The 18,199-nt window shown below is 45.1% G+C and overlaps 1 protein-coding gene across 1 annotated transcript in view; it reads left to right on the top strand.

The window, feature by feature from the left end:
• The window catches only part of Adgrf5 (adhesion G protein-coupled receptor F5), a 96,306-nt gene that overhangs the window by 45,713 nt on the left and 32,394 nt on the right, over positions 1-18,199 (top strand). The window contains exons 3-6 of the mRNA XM_032900703.1: positions 3,020-3,074; positions 15,702-15,860; positions 17,663-17,839; positions 17,956-18,065. Of these exons, the coding sequence (XP_032756594.1) occupies positions 3,020-3,074; positions 15,702-15,860; positions 17,663-17,839; positions 17,956-18,065 (501 nt within the window). The remainder of the gene's footprint in view (positions 1-3,019; positions 3,075-15,701; positions 15,861-17,662; positions 17,840-17,955; positions 18,066-18,199) is intronic.

Genomic DNA, 18,199 nt, shown 5'->3' with positions numbered 1-18,199 from the left:
AAGATACTCTGCATTAGATGTGAAATGTACTTGGATTTTTAACACATCATAGCTAACTATGTTTGTCTGTGTTCCTCAAACACACCACAGAACTTACATAGGTGGCTAGCCTCTCCTCAGCCACCAGGGAGCCAGGGAGGATAGAGACAGGACTGCAGGGCCAGAACCTTCCTTCTACCTGGGCACAGGGCCAAGCCGTAGGCAGGGGAAACTGAGAGGAACCACCCTATACATCAACTATGTGACTTCAGTTCCTGTATCCTTACATTCCCCTGGGACAACTCACAGCAGCGGAAGCAGCAATTGGGCTTTTGAAATTCCAGTCACTATCCATCATGTCTCTAGTTCTTCAAGAGCATTTGTGAACTCTCAAGCACACAGAACGCTCCCTGCCCTTCCTCACTCCTTACACATTTTAATGTTCTCCTCAGCCAGTGTCTCTTAAGGACTTCAAGGAGAGGAACACAAAAAGCAGCTGGTAATTTCCTAAAATTATAGCTTAGAGTGGAGAGAGAGACCAGCCAGGGAAACTGTTAGTTGAAAAAGGAGTAAGGGAGTTGGGTATGGTGGCGCATGCCTTTAATCCCAGTACTCGGGAGGCAAAGCAGGTAGATCTCTGGGTGGGAGGCTAGCCAAGGCTACACAGAGAAATCTTGTCTCTATAACGGCCTAATAATTAAAAACTTAAAAGAGAAAAAAAGAAAGAAAGGGGAGAGGAGGAGGAGGCAGATGCAGGAGAGTATGGAGGGATGCATCAGGCAAGGGAAGACTGGCTCCCTGGGAGGAGCACTGTGTCCCAGAATGTCACCTAAGCCATCATAGGCAAGGGCAGACTTTGGAATCAGGTTTGCCAAGTTCAAATTCCAAGTTCCAAAACACAGTGACCTTAGGCAAACTATTTGACTTCCTCTACCTGTGTTTTTGTTTTTGTTCGATTTTTGTTTTTTTGTTCTTGTTATTTTAATCAGTGAAATGTGAATGGTCACAGCACCTTTGATTGTCCTGTTGGAGAGTGTGTAATGTATCTTAGGAATGTTGCTATAGCTGAGCGAGTGTGAGAGTGAACGAACCAGGAAACCACAGTGGACCTGGCTGATGAGGGTAGGCTTAGAGTTGTGTGGCATTCAGAGATGTGCGCAGTTCATAGGAACTTGAATGTGAGTATGGGGGCAGGGAGGGGAGTTTGCTCTGTGTGGGTATCCCAGGAGTCTCCCTTCAGGCAGGAGGCAACAAGAAAGGCCATGACAGTAAGGGGGAAGGCTTGTTACCAGCTATTGGGTGGGGACCAATCCCATTAGCAAAGTGGACTACTCATTACAGATTGATGTTGGAGAGGACAGACTTGAGAAGAACCAGGTGGCACTGTAGAGACTGAAAAGTCTACGAAGGAGTGTGGCCTCTGACTCTAAATAGTGCTTACCGTGGCACAGAAGCTTTCCATTTTCTGCCCACAGTAACCACAGTAAATAATTTGACCTTTGCAGTGACCTGGTAGAGCAGGCTGTACCTATCCCCTGCTACAGAATAGGGGAGAAGGACGCTGGTTGATTAACTTATTTGAGGTCCCACTACTATTGATGGTGGAACTAAGGTTGCAGCTTAGTATCAATAGAGTCTCTCTCTCTCTCTCTCTCTCTCTCTCTCTCTCCTCTCCTCTCTCCTCTCCCTCTCCCCTCCCTCTCTCCGTCTCCGTCTCCCTTTCCCTCTCTCTCTTTCGTGTGTGTGTGTGTGTGTGTGTGTGTGTGTGTGTGTCTGTGTGTCTGTGTGTGTCTGTGAGTATGTCTGTGTGTCTGTGTGTGTGTTCAGATGCACGGACCTGCATGTATGGGAGACAGAGGAAGATGTTTGGTATCCTGCTCAGCCACTCCCTGTTTTGCTTTCTTGATTCAGAAGCCTTAGCTAAACTTAAAGCTAGACTGGGAGCCAGCAAACCCCAGCCATCCTTCTCTCTCTGCTCCCCGCAGTGCTGGGATTATATGTCTGGGAGGTCATGCCCAACTTTTTTTGAACTCAGGTACTCATGCTTGCTTTTTATCCACTGTTCTAGTTTGTTTCCCAAAGCCACTTGTGGAGGGAAGGATTTACTTCATCTTACGGTTTATGGTCCACTGTGGGAAGCCAAGGCAGGGATTTAAAGTAGAGACTGAAGCACTGCTTTCTAGTGCGCTCCCTTTGACATGGCCACTCAGCTACCTTTCTTATGTAGCACAGGCTGACTGCCTGCGGTGGTCCTGCCCACAGTGGACTTGACCCTCCTACATCAATCAGCCATTGAGACAGGACCACAGGCCAATCTGAACTGAGATTCCTTCTTCCCAAGTCTGTCAAGTTGATAACCAAGAGTAGCCATCAAACCTGTGTCCAAGCCTTTGTTTTTAATCACTGTAAATTATATTAAAATTTACTTAGAGCTTACCATATGCCATTTTGTAGTCTACACAAGTCTTGTAATAATCCTATGATGTCGACATTGCCCTTATTCCCACTTTTCAGAAAAGGAAGTAAGGCTTAACAAATATCAGTAACTTCTGTACAGTCGCAGAGCTAGGAAAGGCCCAGGTATACATGTAGATGGTCTGACTGCAGGAGTCTTCTAGAATCTAGAGGAAAAGACCCCGAGGAACAAACTATTATGTCTAAGTAGATAATGGCTAAGCAGTCTGAACCACAGTATAAAAAACTCCTGAGGCTGTCCAAGCTGCATGCTGGGAAAAGGTAGGGAGATTGATTCATGTTACAGACCACTGGCCCCATTTAGGGTTCAAGTCTCAAGTAGAGAGCATAGGAGATTGGTGTCTGTTTCTAGACAGTGCTCACAGACCAGGGATGTCAAGGGACCCAGAAGCAGTGACTTCTTCCACTGCTGGATCTAGAGGCTGGTTCATACGAGCACATTCCTGTGGTGTTTTCCTCAGATCTGTATCTGTGTTCTGGTGTGATGCTGACCTTCCCATGAGTAGAAAGCCAAGAAAGAAGGGTTCCCCGGTATCCACTGACACACTTCTAATTGTTCTTTCAGATTCTCCGAGAACATGAACTAGCAGGGGAAGAGCTACTGAGGCCAAAAAGAGCAGGTATGCAAACTTTCACTAAAACTCACGATCATAAATCCACTTTATAAATGGTGTGTGTTATAACTAGAATTGATCCTCCCCCTATCTTTCATGGAGGATATTAAACTTGAGCCTTACATATGTTGCAGGAAAATACTCTTTTCCTTTTGTAATTTATCTATCTATCAGTCTATCTATCTATCTATCTATCTATCTATCTATCTATCTATCTATCTATCTATGTATCTATCTATATCTATTTGTTTATGTATCTATCCATTAATCTATCTATCTATCTATCTATCATCTATCTATCTATCTATGTATCTATATCTATTTGTTTATGTATCTATCCATTAATCTATCTATCTATCTATCTATCTATCTATCTATCTATCTATCTGTTTATGTATCTATCTATCTATCTATCTATCTATCATCTATCTATCTAGTGCATGTGTGCATGTGCTTGTGCATGCATGTATATGTGTAAGTTAGAGGTGACATTCAGCAGAAGCTGTCTACTTTGATTGATCAGATAAGGTTTCTTAATGGCTCTCACCCACCCCCAAGCAGCCTAGACTGGCTGTCTAGCAAGAGATTCCTAGAGATCTACCTGTTTTCTACTCCTCAACACTTAGATTCCTAGTGTGTGATACTACCACATCCAGGTTTGAATATGTGTGTTTTGGGCATTGAATTTGGTTCACTAATACTTACACTAAAGCAGATACTTTGCCAACTGAGTAGTTCCTCTGTCTTTGTCAAAGTTCTGTTGCTGTGAAGAAATACTATGACCACAGCAACTCTTATAAAAGAAAGCACTTAATTGGGGCTGACTTATAGTTCAGAAGTTTAGCCCACAGTCAGCACAGTGGGAAGCATTGTGGCACTCAGGTGGACACGGTTCTGGAGAATAGCTACAAGCTCTAGATCCAGATCTATAGGCAGCAGGCAGCAGGCAGAGAGTGAGATTGGGCCTGGCTTACGCTTCTGAAACCTTAAAGCCCACCCCCTAGTAACACACTTCCTCCAACAAAGCCACACCTACTTCAACAAGGCCACACCCCCTAATAGATTCACTCCCTACAAGCTTATGGGAGCCATTTTCATGGCCAAACAACTATACCAACATTCATTGATTGATTGATTGATTGATTGATTGGGTCTTGCTAAGTTGACCATGTTGTGCTTGAGTTTGGGATCTGCCTGCTTCAGCCTTCCAAGTGGCTAGGATTACAGGCCTCCAAACCAGGCTCTGATCCTGTTTTGTTTTACAATTTATCAATTGATCGATCGATCGATTGATTGATTTGAGCACACTATAGCTTTCTTCAGACACACCAGAAGAGGGCGTCAGATCCCATTACAGATGATTGTGAGCCACTATCACCACGGTTGCTGGGAATTGAACTCAGGGCCCTGAAAGAACAGTCAGTGCTCTTAATCGCTGAGCCATCTCTCCTGCCTCCATGGGGCAACTTTTTAAAATGCTTTATTCTCCACGATTCCATCTCCCAGTAACCCAGGGAAAACAGTGCCATTTGTTTGCTAAAAGTAGTATAGGGAAGCCCATTTTCAATGTTATGAAATGATGCTAAATGACCCAAGCAACACCTTGCAATCTCAGCCACCATTGTTGCTTTGCTCGTGCCAGTAATCTCCTGCCGCTCTCCTCAGATGCCCTCTCTTATCACCAAAACACTTCCCAAGCCAGCATCGTTTCCTTCCCTCCTTCCCTTTCCTCCCCGTGCCTGTCTCTTCTTTCTTGCTATCTTCTCTCTTGTTCTCCTCCACTTTTTCCTCCACCTTGTTGTGCCAATGGACTCCAATGTCCCTTCTCACTCTTTCCCTGAAGCCGGCCTGTAGCTTCTGTGCTCAAAAACAAGTGTGATGCTTCCCTCATCCCATCAACCCTGTGAACTCTCCTTTACCCCGTGACAGGTCCTGACCCAGAATCCTGTCTGTTGGACTGTGGGAGGTTTTCATGGTTCAAAACGGAGCCATGCATGGATGAGTCCCAGCTCTGGGTTTCCACCAGATTCTTCTAGGGCTCAAGTCACCCGAGTCCTAGGCAGCAGCTGGTTGTCCATGCAGCTACAAAACCATGTCTCTTGCTCTTCTGAACCTCATTGTTTATCACTCCCCTTGGTAGCACAAGGGGTAGTTCTGGGGCAGGAAATAGCCACACATCTAAGGATTTGAACATTCCAAAATTTTTCCAAGCATGCTTTCACTAAAAACAACCGTGACAACAATAAATCTCCACGAAGACATGTTTTCCATGTATTATATGTGCTGCCCTGTGCTCTCAAGGGCCCTAGAGTCAATGGGAAGTGTTAAAGAATCTGCCTGTCCTCCACAGATGATGGATTTGCCTTGGTACTTTTACAAAAGCACCAAAGGACAAAATAGCCACAGAGTTCCAGCGCTGGGCCCTGGGCAGCAGGATTGTAAATTGCAATATGACCGTGAGTCTCTCGAAGGAAGCCAGATATGGAAATTTGCTAGCAGCTGTACCCCAAAGAGACCCGAGTTTGGCCTGGCGTATTCATTGGGTGAGGAGTTCAGATGGTTGCCAGAGCTTTAGAATAACACACCTTTTCTCATATATGCCTGTCTCCCTTTCTGAGGCCATGATAGTAGGAGGCATGAGTGTTCTAGACGAAATATTCTTTGAGAATTTTGTCTACCTATAGATAGATGATATAGATATAGATGACATCTATGCCTCACTTAATCCATCTGTTAATGGGAAAATCAATGTTTATGTTTATTCTCAGGACATATGTGACAAGTCAGATGTCCAGACTATCTTCCTGAGACATGTATGTGTGTATGTGTACATACACATACATATCTCACACATGCATCAATTATATACTTTATACATATATTACCGTTATTGTATTTCAGGGGCTTTAAGATGGTTGAAGAACTTTATAGCCTGGAGCTAATGAGATAGCTCAGTTGGAAAAGTGTTTCCGAGAAGGCATGTGATCCTGAGTTTGACCCCTAGCATCCTTACAGACAACCAGGCAGGGTGGGGCCCACTTGTAAGCCCAGCACTGGGGAGGCAGAGACAGGAGAATCCATGAGGTTCGCTGGGCTGCCAGCCTAGCTTAATCAGACAAATTCCAAGTTCAGTGGGAGAGAATGTCTCAAAACACAAAGTAGACAGAATCCTGAAGAACACTACCCAAGCTTGACCTATAGCCTCCACATGTACACATGAGCACACACACATGAACACACACACACACACACACACACACACACACACACACACACACACACACACACACACGGATCATCCATTTAAAGGAACCTGATGAATCCTTGGCACAGAAGGGGCCATCATACCAGTCCCAGATCATGGCATGAAGACAAGAGGAATACACCATGACACACTAGCTGGCATTTTAATAAAACTCTTGGCTGGCTGGAGAGCTGGCTCAGTGCTTAAGAGCACTGACGGCTCTTCCAGAGGTCCTGAGTTCAATTCCCAGCAACCACATGGTGGCTCACAACCATCTGTGATGAGATCTGGTGCCCTCTTTGGTGTGTCTGAAGTCAGCTACAGTGTACTTATATATAATATATTAATCTTTAAAAAAAGAAAACTCTTTACATGCAGTTGGGGAGGGGCCTGCATAGAACTCAAGACCAGAATCAAGGAAATATGTGGAGCTTCTTGACAGAGCAAAGTGTGGATGTGGGAGAGCAAGAGTAGCTAGGACGGGGTGAAAACAAATCCAGGATTGTGTCACTATTACATCAGGAAGTTGGGTACCAAGAAGTGACAGATGCAAACTGTCGTAAGCGACAATGATCCACTTGGATCTTGCTAAATTAATTAGATAAGGAAACCAGCAGGCTGGGAAACCAGCTAGGAGCCTGAGCAGTCCCCACATGGACCCTGGACATGAGTAAGACAGGGACAAAACTTGGGTACGCTTGCCCAAGGTCATTTGAGAAACAGAAGGAAAGAGATCCAGGTACTCATGCAACTTGGAGAAGTGTGCAACAGACAGAAGATAGACCTGTGAGGCTGTTCAGAAAGCTGTAGAGAGAGACAGTGTTCAAAGGGGATTTTAGAGATATGCAGATAATCCCCAAATATGGTCTTTTCCGGGTCCCACATCCAAATACCCGATAAAGGCAGGTTAAGAAAGAAAGGAACAAGACCTATGCAAGAGCAAGTCAACATCAGTCAGCGTTCTAGCAAGCAGCACTAACTGTACTAGGTAGCTTTCAGATAGAGAGAGGTAGAAAGAGAGAGAGAGATGGAGCGGCATGGAGAATGTATTGAAAGTTCTCTGGGAAGAGGAGGAGGGGAGGGGAAGGTGGAGACAAATATGATCAAGATATATTGTATACATGTATGAAACTATGAAAAAATAAATAAAAGATATCTTTAGGAAGAGAAAGGGAGGTTCTTGGTTTGTAGTTCTAGGTACCATCACGGTGGGCAAGGAATGGAGGCAAAACTGAAGCAGCTGCTCGCCCCGCCTCAGATCTTGTCTTTAGCCAGGAAGCAGAGAGCGATGGATGTCGGCGCTCAGCTTGCTTTGTCATCTGTTCACCGCGGAGCCCCGCTAACACTGCTGTGTGTGCCTCATACTTACAGTGGGTCTCCCCCTTTCAATTGATCTTCTCTGGAGATGTCCTCATGGGCACACCCAGTGCTGAGACTCCTGAAAGGGCTTTAAATCACAGTCAGGTTTATAATGAACGCTCCACTGGGAATTGTCGTGGCGGGGAGAGGGTCTTCAAGTGAACGTTCTTATCGTTTAGCAGTAGTGAAAATGCCAACTACAAAGTTCTTGACCTTGAGTTTCTGACCTCAATTGGGAAGAGTGCTTTGAGGCCTGACACTGGAAAATGCTTTCCAATTTGTCTTTGGCTTCTGAATGATTGGGTGGGAACCAGAAGCAGGGAGAGAGAGCATCCTGGATGCATGGAGCCCCTGGACATGCTGGAGTCCCCACACCTCTCATCGAAAGCAAAGCCCTTACTAGAGCAGGTCTCTGGTTGCCTGTGAGGTTGGGTGCATGGGCCCTTTGTGATCTTCGTCCAAACGTGCTATTCCTTTCTGAGCCTGTAGCAGAGAGCCTGGGGATTCCTGGGTGTACCTTTGGGATACTATGGTGTATAGTGTGAGGAAATAGATTGGTGGTGGACTGAGAGGAAGGGCTGGGTTCTCTGTGGCTCATGTGTGAGGTTGATGTAGGTTCAGTTTTAGTCTTAACATTGGGAGAGTGTTTTTTTTTTAAAATCTGACTTTTCATTTGACCATTCAAAGGTGAGATACGATCAAATTAAGGTTAATTTTTCTTGACTCCTGATACACATCACTGTGTGTGTGTGTGTGTGTGTGTGTGTGTGTGTGTGTGTGTGTGTGTGTGTGTGTGGTTTATGGGTGGTTGTGCATACATACACATGGAGGCCAGAGCACAACCTTGGTGTTCCTCAGTTACTTCCCACCATTTTTCTTGACATGGGGCCTCTCTGGCCTGGACTCCAAGTCAGCCAGGCTGGTTAGCCAGTGAGGTCTAAGGACCCACCTGCCTCCACCTGCCTAGTGCTGGGATATAAACGTGTCCACCATACTTACGTATTTCATGAAGGCTGTAGGACTGGACTCAAAGTCTCATGTTTGGAACACAAGTGCTTTACCAACCAGCTGTCTCGCTCGTCTGCCTTATGCGTGTATTTCAACACTCTTGTTACTGGACATACCAGACATGTGACTAAGGGCTTTCACAGAAGATCTGAACTGCTTCACAGCAACACTATAGAGAAATACCTTACCTCTAGTTTACAGATCTACTATGTGTGCCATTCAGAGTTTCAGTGACTCCCTCAAGTAAGAAAGCGTCCCATTCAACATTCTGGCCTTAAGTCCCCACATGCTGGTTTTCAAGGTGTTTCTGTTTCTTGCCCATGAGGTCTTAATTTATGACTTGGGTCTGTGTGTGTGTGTGTGTGTGTGTGTGTGTGTGTGTGTTCTTGTGTGTGCGTCTGTGTGTGAGTGCAGGTATGGTTGTGCATGGGTGTGAGTGTGTGTTCCTCGATGTGTGTGAGTACAGGTGTATGCATATTGACGCAAGTGCAGAGATTGGAGGCCAGGCTCAGGTATTAGTCCTTCGCTTCTCTCCTCTTGTTTGAGATGGGATCTCTTATGCACTGCTGTGTTTGACAGGCTAGCTGGCAGGAAAGCTCACATGAAAGATTCTCCCGTCTCTGCCTTCCATCTCCTGGTGGGGGGCGCTCTAGAATTATAGGCCTTTGAGTTACTATGTCTGTCTGTCTGTCTGTCTGTCTGTCTGTCTGTCTGTCTTTCACTTCATTCCCTTTAAAAACATGGTTTCTAGGATTCTAAGCTCAGGCTACCAAAAGCTCTTTCCTCAGACATCTTCCCAGCCCTCCTCTCACAACCCTAGCATAGCTTTAAGGAAAGAGGAAGATTGGATATTAGTTCCATCCCCCCAAGGAAAGACTGATGCATGGGGCTAGTTCTGACTTCTTGGACGACAGTGGATGCCTCCAACAAACGATCTTCTCTGGACTTCACCATCCATTGTTCCATCAGCTGTGATATTAGCCTTCTCCTCCACCCATACCTGTTGTGTGAGTCACAGCCTGGAATTCTAGCAGCTTTCTCTTGTATAACAACCTTTCCTAACCCGAAGAGGAGGATGGAACCTTTAGATGGCATTAGCTGAGCAGTGTCACAGCCATGGTACAGACAGTGATACCCAGTGGGCCTTCTGGGAAGTGTCAAGGAACAACAGAAGATTGGTGTCTTTCTATGCTCATCACTCTGAGGTCAAGGGAGGGGCATGAGAGTGAAATCATTAGCAATGAAGAATCACTGCCCCCAGCAAGCTCCCTTCTCCCGGGTGAAGTTGGCAGGTGCCCTTTCGCAGGTGGGAGATCCATTCATGCATCAACTTAAGCCCTGCTTCTGAGAACCCTCCGTTCCCTTCCGTTGCTAGGCAAAATCAGTATTGTTTGCTTAAACAGCTGCGATTAAGACCCAGCGCTGTTTGTGGCACTGAGAGGCCAACTTTCCAGATATGTCTTTTTCAGATAAGTGCTTTGAGACTGGCAGCGACTTGTGGGAATGGAGAGCGGAAATCCTGGTTAGCTAGTGTCTCCTGGGCCTGAGGATGGACATCACTCGACACCAGTGACACCTGGAATGTTCTACCGTCCCCTCAGGGGAGTGTGGGCCAGAAGACCCAGACAAACAATACAAAGAGTGGAGGGGGTAAAGACAAAGAAAACACAACTGAGCTGTCAGGAGGTAGCTGGTTCACATGGCAGAGAAGAGGGTAGGTCATCTACGACACAGACATAGAAGGAGGGGGTCTGCAGTCTGACCCTCCTGAGTTCCTTGTAGCAGGAGTAAGACAAAGAATGTCACTTTCCCAGGCTCCAAGGTCTTCAGGATAAGAAGCAGATAGAAACGCAGAGTTTGCTATTACCTTCTTTCTTGTTTCAATCGGTTTTAGATTTGTTTGTTTTCTTTTATGTACATAGTGTTTTTTCTTCCCGTGCATACACTTTATGTGTGTACATACTGGGCCTGCAGGAGTCACAAGAGAGCATCCTTGGAACTGTCCTTACAGACAACTAAGAGCAGTCGTGTGGGTGCTGGGGTCCAAACCCAGGTCCTCTGCAAGAGCAGTGTGTTCTTAATCCCTGGCCCATCTCTAGGACCTAGAGCGGCATTTCTGACTCCAAGCTTCCTTTCTGCCATAGGGGAACTAGATAGTAATGCGTTTGTACCTGAGTTGCTGGGTGATTTGCCTTACTCGCTAGGGTTCCTGTAGCCTTGAAACTGTCCTAAGATCCATGAAGAAAACCATTGCCAAACAGGGGTCATCTTAAGTTCCTCTAGTGAGCCAAGAGGGCTGCAACTCACTCAGGGACTCCACATTCATTTGCCCTTCCCAGAGCAACGGTTGCGGGATGGCTGCCTCATACCTCTTTCATCCCATTCGAGTCTCTGCTCAACATCTAGAACTTTAAAAAGATCTTTTCTAGCATCTTATGTTGTTGTTGTTGCTGCTGTTGTAAGAGCAAACTATCCAGCTCGGGACCCCCAGGAGCTAGCACAAAGGAGGTTTATCTGCCCCAGAATGACAAAGGACAGGGGATAAGAAACAAATTCAAGAGACAGAGAATGAGGGAGAAGGGAAAAAGGAGAAGAGGGCAGGGACATTTGTTCTGGAGGACGAAGGTCGGCCTCTGGATAGAGAGGATACAGAGGCGTTAATGGGGAAAATGGCAGTACATAAAGTTACAAGAGGAAACTCCGTGTGAGGATGAGGTGTTTAATTTTAATTGGGTGTGTGGATGAGGTGAGCCAAAATGGGCTTTTGGTTGCTGGACTTCAGTACTTTGATAGCTGGACCTTGGTAGTAAGCCTCAGGAGGAAGTGGCCAAATAAGGGAATCGGCCTTGTGGACTAGCCTTAGGAATGCAATCTGACAGGTTTTAGCAAAGCAGAGGGAATAGGGGAGAAGGGAAAGGCCTGCCAGACTCATGCTTGAACTGGCTAGAGTCCCTTCATCATCATCATCGTCATCATCATCATCATCATCATCATCATTATTGTCATTATTATCTTATTACTCCTTTGCTCTGCTTCCTTACTCTTTTTGATTTCCTGCAGAACTGTCTGATAGTAAGATAGAGCCCGACCACTTGCTTCCAACCGAGGAGGGAGACGTCATGGGGACAGGACTTCTTTTCTTAAGAAGCTTTGCTTCTTTTATTGTCTATATCTGGGGCATCCAGCACCGCGTGGAGAAACAGGCACCCAATGAACGATAAATCTGCAAGAAAATCAATAAATCAAGAAACAGACGTGTGTAACGTCAGCAAGGTTGTCCTGAGTTTAGATTTCTAAGACATTTATGATGCTGATAGACTTCAGGGAAGTTTTCAAGGTCATCACACTTTTACTATTAATAGTTTTGTTTTTGAACTCAACATTAAAAAAACTAAAATTTTAAGTTTATTTCAAGGCCGCATTTAGCAATAATATCATACTTTTCTAGAGCTTTCTGAAATGATTGTTTTTCTATCTTCTTCCACTCGAGCTGGAACAGTGGGCGATTCAGAGGAAATGGGCTTTGGAGTCAGCAAAATGTCCTTTTTATTCTTACCTCAGATATTGCCATGAGATTTCAACTCTTTGCACCTCAGTCTTGCCATCTGTAAAATGGAAGTACGCATATTGCCCTTTAACCTACCAGGCAAGAGCAATTGGCAAGGGCTATTGCTACTGTTGCTACTTCATCTGCTCTTCACCCATAACACTAAAAGGAGGGGGAAGTCAGTGTCAGCTCTTTTGAGTAATCTGGGTAAACAGCAGGGGCTGTCCTTCCAGTGAATCTGAGTTCTGTTCCCAGCACCCACATGGGGACAGCTTACACCACTCACAACTCCTGCCCTACAGGATCTGACGCCCACGTCTGGCCTCCAAGGGTACTGCGTGGACATGCCATACTCACATTTAAGCAAATAAAAACAAACCTTCAAAACACAAGAGGCTCAGCAAATATAGCAAGAGAGTACCCATTGGCCATGAGGAGGAACAAGAGACGACTGACTATAAAAGTCAAAACAAGTGAAAACCTAGTCTGCTAATGTCTGTTCTCTAGGGTCACTTTCTCGGTTTTATCCTTTGGCTTAGAATGTTAGCTCGCCAGCCACCTGAACGTCAAAAATCAAAAATACAGGTATCCAAGGTGAGCTCATAAAGGGGACAGTTTGCTTCACCCGGGCATGAAAGGCCCTAGATGCTTGCGGTCAGGGTAAAGCAAGTGTGTGTTAGCCTCAAGGATAAGCCGCTGGCTTGCCTGATGAAGGACCAATTCCGGAACTTCTTCAGAGAACTGACTGTTTTCAAAAGAAACATGTTGTGGACAGGCATAGTGATACATGACGGTAATCCTAACATTTAGGAGACTGAGGTAGAAGTGAAAGGGTCATGAATTAGAGGCTAACCTAAGCCACACAGTAAACTCCAGGATAATCTGGGTTATGGCAAGACCACTTGAAAAGGGATGGGAAGGAGTGGGTGGGGGAGGGGGATGGGAAGAAGGAGGAGGAGGAGGAGGAGGAGGAGGAGGAGGAGGAGGAGCTATTAATCCTTGGTCCACACCAGCTTCTAGGGAAGGGTGAAGCATGCCTAAGGGTGTCTATGAAACTCCTTTAGGTGTTGAAAGGCGTGACAGGTGGGTAGGAGAAGACCTCAGAGGCTACTGCTAAATTAGCAGTTGCATAAATCCTATAGGCGGAATCATGCTAAGTCGTAAGCTTCCTTACTTCTAGGGCTTTATGCTTTCTTTGGTTTTGTGAAAAGCTCAGCAGAACTGCCTTGCCTCGAACCGGGAGTCACTGACAGCAGGGCAGAGCTGTTGTTCTTCAGGTACACTCACTCTGCTGCTATGTCTGAAAAGGGCCCAGGGAGGCAGGCTGAGGGCCACACCAATAACAAAGTAAATGATATAGGATTGTTGTTGACTCCACCCATCCAGTGCAGCCACCATCCAGGAAATCCTGTTTGCCTTCCTGGGAGGACCCTGAGCTAGTGAATTTACCAGAGGGAATAAACATGGTCACATGCCTTTTCAGGAGAAAGAATGTTCTGTGAGGCAGATGTAAACACTGTGCAGTTGCCCCGTTGGAAATGTTCCTAGTGGGCACCGTCATGTGTCTGGAGTTAGAATCACACGAACAGAGATTAGCAGCCCCTCCAGGAAGCCTGCTTTCATCACAGGACATTTGAGAATCAAATAGAAAACAGGAAATATGGGGCACTGTCACTACGCTATAATAGACAGGACTGCATATTGGATTTCACCAGTGACTTTGAAATCTTAGTTTAGTTTAGTTTTGAGGCAAGGTCTCATAAATCTCAGACTAACCTTTGACTCACTGTGTAGTTGTTGCAGGCCTCAAACCCACTATCCTCCTGTCTCTAGCTCCCAAGTGGCAGGATGGCAGTCACATATCACCACATCCAGCTTAAATCTATCTTATTCTACTTATATAAGAAAAAAAAAAAACTATACCATCAAATACATCCCTAAAATACCTCCGCAGACTTAAAAAAAAACTAACTTGGAGTTCATTGCAGCAAATAGAACAACTCCAAAAAGAAATAATTTTCAACCAGTTTATATTCCAAGACTAGTGTTTATACCCCAAGGGAATACACATTCTAGTTTCCAGCAATAGATATTAACCACTCCAGTTTTCTATTCTGAACTCTCCTAGTATTTCCTAGTAATGGTCACTGGCATGGTTAAAATGAATCTTACAATTTCCTGGGAAAATAATTGTCTTCAAAAAGAAGACAGAATTCTAGCTACATGTTAAAAGACAGACCATGCTTGAAGATTTCACTTAAAATTTAAAGGAACGGTTTTGAAAGTATCTATCATCATCATCATCATCATCATCATCACTATTATTTACTTTTAAAATTATTCTCAATACCTCTGTGTAAAAAGAAAATCTTACCCTTCAAACTCTTTTATGAGGTAGGGACTGAGCCCATCCCTTCAGCCCCAATCACATTTTCCAGCCGGGACAAGAGCAATGATTAGCCCAGTGACAGAGAAATGGGTTGCTTGACTTAGGGGATGGGCTTAGTAAGACGTGATCGGACACGTGTTGATACATGGTGAGCTCCAAGAAAGACGGGTCAAGTTACCAGAAGGGAAGGAAACAGTTCCTGTCCCAGGAGCTTAAAAATGGTGGTCAAGACATGATGTGATGTAAGAAACTGAGGAAGAAACATTCTGAGGCTAGATATAATCATATCCGTAGGCTGTCTGTCTGTCTCTGTCTCTCTGTCTGTCTCTCTGTCTCTGTCTGTCTCTGTGTCTCTCTCTCTGTCTCTCTCTGTATCTCTCTGTCTCTGTCTCTCTGTGTCTCTCTGTGTCTCTCTGTCTCTCTCTGTCTCTGTCTCTCTCTGTCTCTGTCTCTCCTCTGTCTCTGTCTCTCTCTGTCTCTCTCTGTCTCTCTCTGTCTCTCTCTGTCTCTCTGTCTCTGTCTCTCTCTGTCTCTCTCTGCCTCTGTCTCTCTCTGTCTCTCTGTGTCTCTCTGTCTCTCTCTGTCTCTGTCTCTCTCTGTCTCTCTGTCTCTCTGTCTCTCTCTCTCTCTCTCTCTCTCTCTCTCTCCCTCTCTCGGATTTCAAACCCCCAAACTTTGATGACCACCGCTTGAGTTCTGGACCCCAGAGGTATGAGACAACAATAAAGAATATACACACTGTGCCTGTGCACAATCTAAGGCCAAGGGAAATTAACTGTGTGTATGCGGGGGGCTCCTGTGGGTGGAGATCAAAACTCTTATTGACTGCAGTGGCGAGAGAGCCCCCCTTTCAGATCCCACCTATTAGACCTCCCCCAGTCACATTTTGCTCTTCATACATGGCCTTTGGCCTCGGACACCATGGTTGAGGGTAGGAGTTGGGAGAGGTCATTAAAGTTTTCTTTTTCTCCAAAAGGGCTCATTCTGATGGACTGACGTGCTTGGTATCTACGTTGCTGCAGATCCCACCAAGGTCTCTCTCCTGCCTCTGCAAACACTCATGGTCTTCACAACTTCTCCTTTCAGTTGCAGTGGGTGGTCCTGTGGTGGAAGAATACACCGTGGATGTTGAGATCAGTTTTGAAAATGTCTCCTTCCTGGAGTCCATCAGAGCTCACTTAAACAGCCTCCGTTTTCCAGTTCAGGGGAACGGCACTGACATTTTGAGTATGGCAATGACTACAGGTGAGTGAGACACACATTGCTTGAGGGTGTATAAGTGGGCATATCAGGAGGAAGGCAGACGGCGTGCTTGTAAATCACATTAAATGTGGGGGCCAAGGGTAATGACCCAACCGGACCACTGTATGACTTTATGATCCCATAGCTCCCGGAATGAACTCACTAGCTATAAATTCCTCAGCTAGTCACCTTACTTTAAATGACGACCAAGATTTTCTGGGTGACTGTCATAAAATGACCACCAAGATATTGACCAACCCTACCTGACAAATTACTGGATCCTTTCCCTCCGAGCAATGTATGGGTGTGTCTCCGTATGTTGTGAGCAGTCATTTCTTTCCTTTTGGGGTGTTGTAGGTCAGGAAATAGGAACCAGGCATGAACCTACGTGAGAAGCAACACAGTAAGCAAAGTTCTTCCAGGCCATACTTTGCTTTTGTGTTTGAGAACGCTCTACTGAAACTAAACATTCCTGCTTTGTCTCAGGGTACCTTCCCCAGAGACTCGGTGTATACATGAGGCTGCCCTTTGCCCTATAACACCATTGTAACTTGGTTGTCCTTCCTGTTCCACAGACAACTGTTTGATGGCTTTGCTTTGAGTAGCAGCATCCTAGGGGGCCCCATCTGCAGAACAGTCTCTTTGGTCCAATGTGAGAAACTGATTCAAGGGTCTCTGTTTACAGAGCATTTTTAATTTTTACTATGACCCTAGTGAGAGTACCATCCATTTGGGCTATTTTGACTTGAAATGTAAAGGCTATTTATTTACACTTCATATTCATGATTTATTTCCATGTAACAAATCTCTCTTAGCACTATAGCACAACAGACACGTAGTATCTTAAAGTTTCTGGAGGCCTAGAGTCTTGTAATAGCACCTAGGTGGGTGGTTCTAGCTTAGAAACTTTGATCTAATGGCTCTAATCGACTGGAAAGGTCATTTTAAAGTTCACCAGGCACTTTTTTCCCCCCAGAATACTGTTTGTAAATAGTTATTACTTAGAGGCCTTAATTCCTTACTGTGTGGTTCTCTTCCTGACGCTTCTTTGTACCAGGCAGCCAACTTCCTCAGAGGAAAAGAGGGGAAGGGAAGGAGAAATGGGGGAGAGATAAAGGGAAGGAAGAGAAAGATAGATGATAGAAAGGTAGATAGAGGTAGGTAGAGATAGACAGACAGATAATTAGACAGAGAGATAGACAGATACATAAAGGGAATATATGCTAAATTATACTATCATTTTTACTATGTTCTACAAGAAGGCACCAAAAAGGCTGTGTTCCTAGAGGCAGAGATGTTCAGTGGTTTCTCTGTCTGTGGTTTTCAACCTTCCTAATGGTGTGACCTTTAACACAGTCCCTCATGTTGTGGTGACCCCCAACCATCACATTATTTTCACTGCTACATCATAACTGAAATGTTGCTGCGGTTATGAGTCATAACAAGAATATTTTGGGAAACAGAGGTTTGCCTAAGAGGTTGGGACCTACAGGCTGAGAACCACTGTTGCTCTATATCAAGGGATCTGATCATCACGGTCGTCTAGTGGTTGTATAATATAAAACATGACTACCAAAAAAATGACTTAGTAGTCTGCAGCCACTTAACATCACCACCTTTCTGGTGACCTCATCTATGGCTTGGTGATCCATATATACTCCCTTGAATGTTATGCATTCTATTGAACTTTCTAGAAGGTCGATGTGGAACTGAGCTAGGATTTCCTACCAGCATAGATTCTTGCAATGCGCAAATGTAAGGGTGGTGACTACCTTGTCTTGCATTACTCTTTTGGTTGATGGCAGTCTGCACTCCTACTGGGAATGACCTCTTGTGCTTCTGCGAGAAAGGCTACCAGTGGCCTGAGGAAAGGTGTCTCCCCTCTCTCACTTGTCAAGAGCATGACAGCGCCCTGCCAGGCCGATACTGCAACTGTCTGAAAGGACTTCCTCCCCAAGGACCTTTCTGCCAGCTCCCAGAAAGTATGTAATTGCTCTTTAAAAATTTGTTGAATGTGTTTTTAACTTTACCGCAAGCCAACGACTGTATTATCTGTATTCAAACAGCGAGACATTTTACATTTCCCTGTGTTTTTCAGCATACATTACCTTAAAAATCAAAGTCAGACTGAACATAGGATTTCAAGAAGACCTAAAGAACACATCCTCTGCCCTCTATAGGTCCTACAAGACTGATCTGGAAAGAGCGGTAGGTTTTGGCTACTAGAGTCTCTTACCCAAGAAACTAGGAGGAATGGAGTCCTCCCCTTTCACAGTGGACAGGGTGCTTATGTGAGCATACACTAGGTGTAAGGATTTTAAGTCATGCAAACCCATCTGAGG

Source organism: Rattus rattus, chromosome 4 (genome assembly GCF_011064425.1).
Source record: "Rattus rattus isolate New Zealand chromosome 4, Rrattus_CSIRO_v1, whole genome shotgun sequence".
Classification (NCBI taxonomy): Eukaryota; Metazoa; Chordata; class Mammalia; order Rodentia; family Muridae; genus Rattus; species Rattus rattus.
The sequence above is the reverse complement of the archived record's forward strand: the minus strand, read 5'-3'. Positions and strand labels throughout refer to the sequence as shown.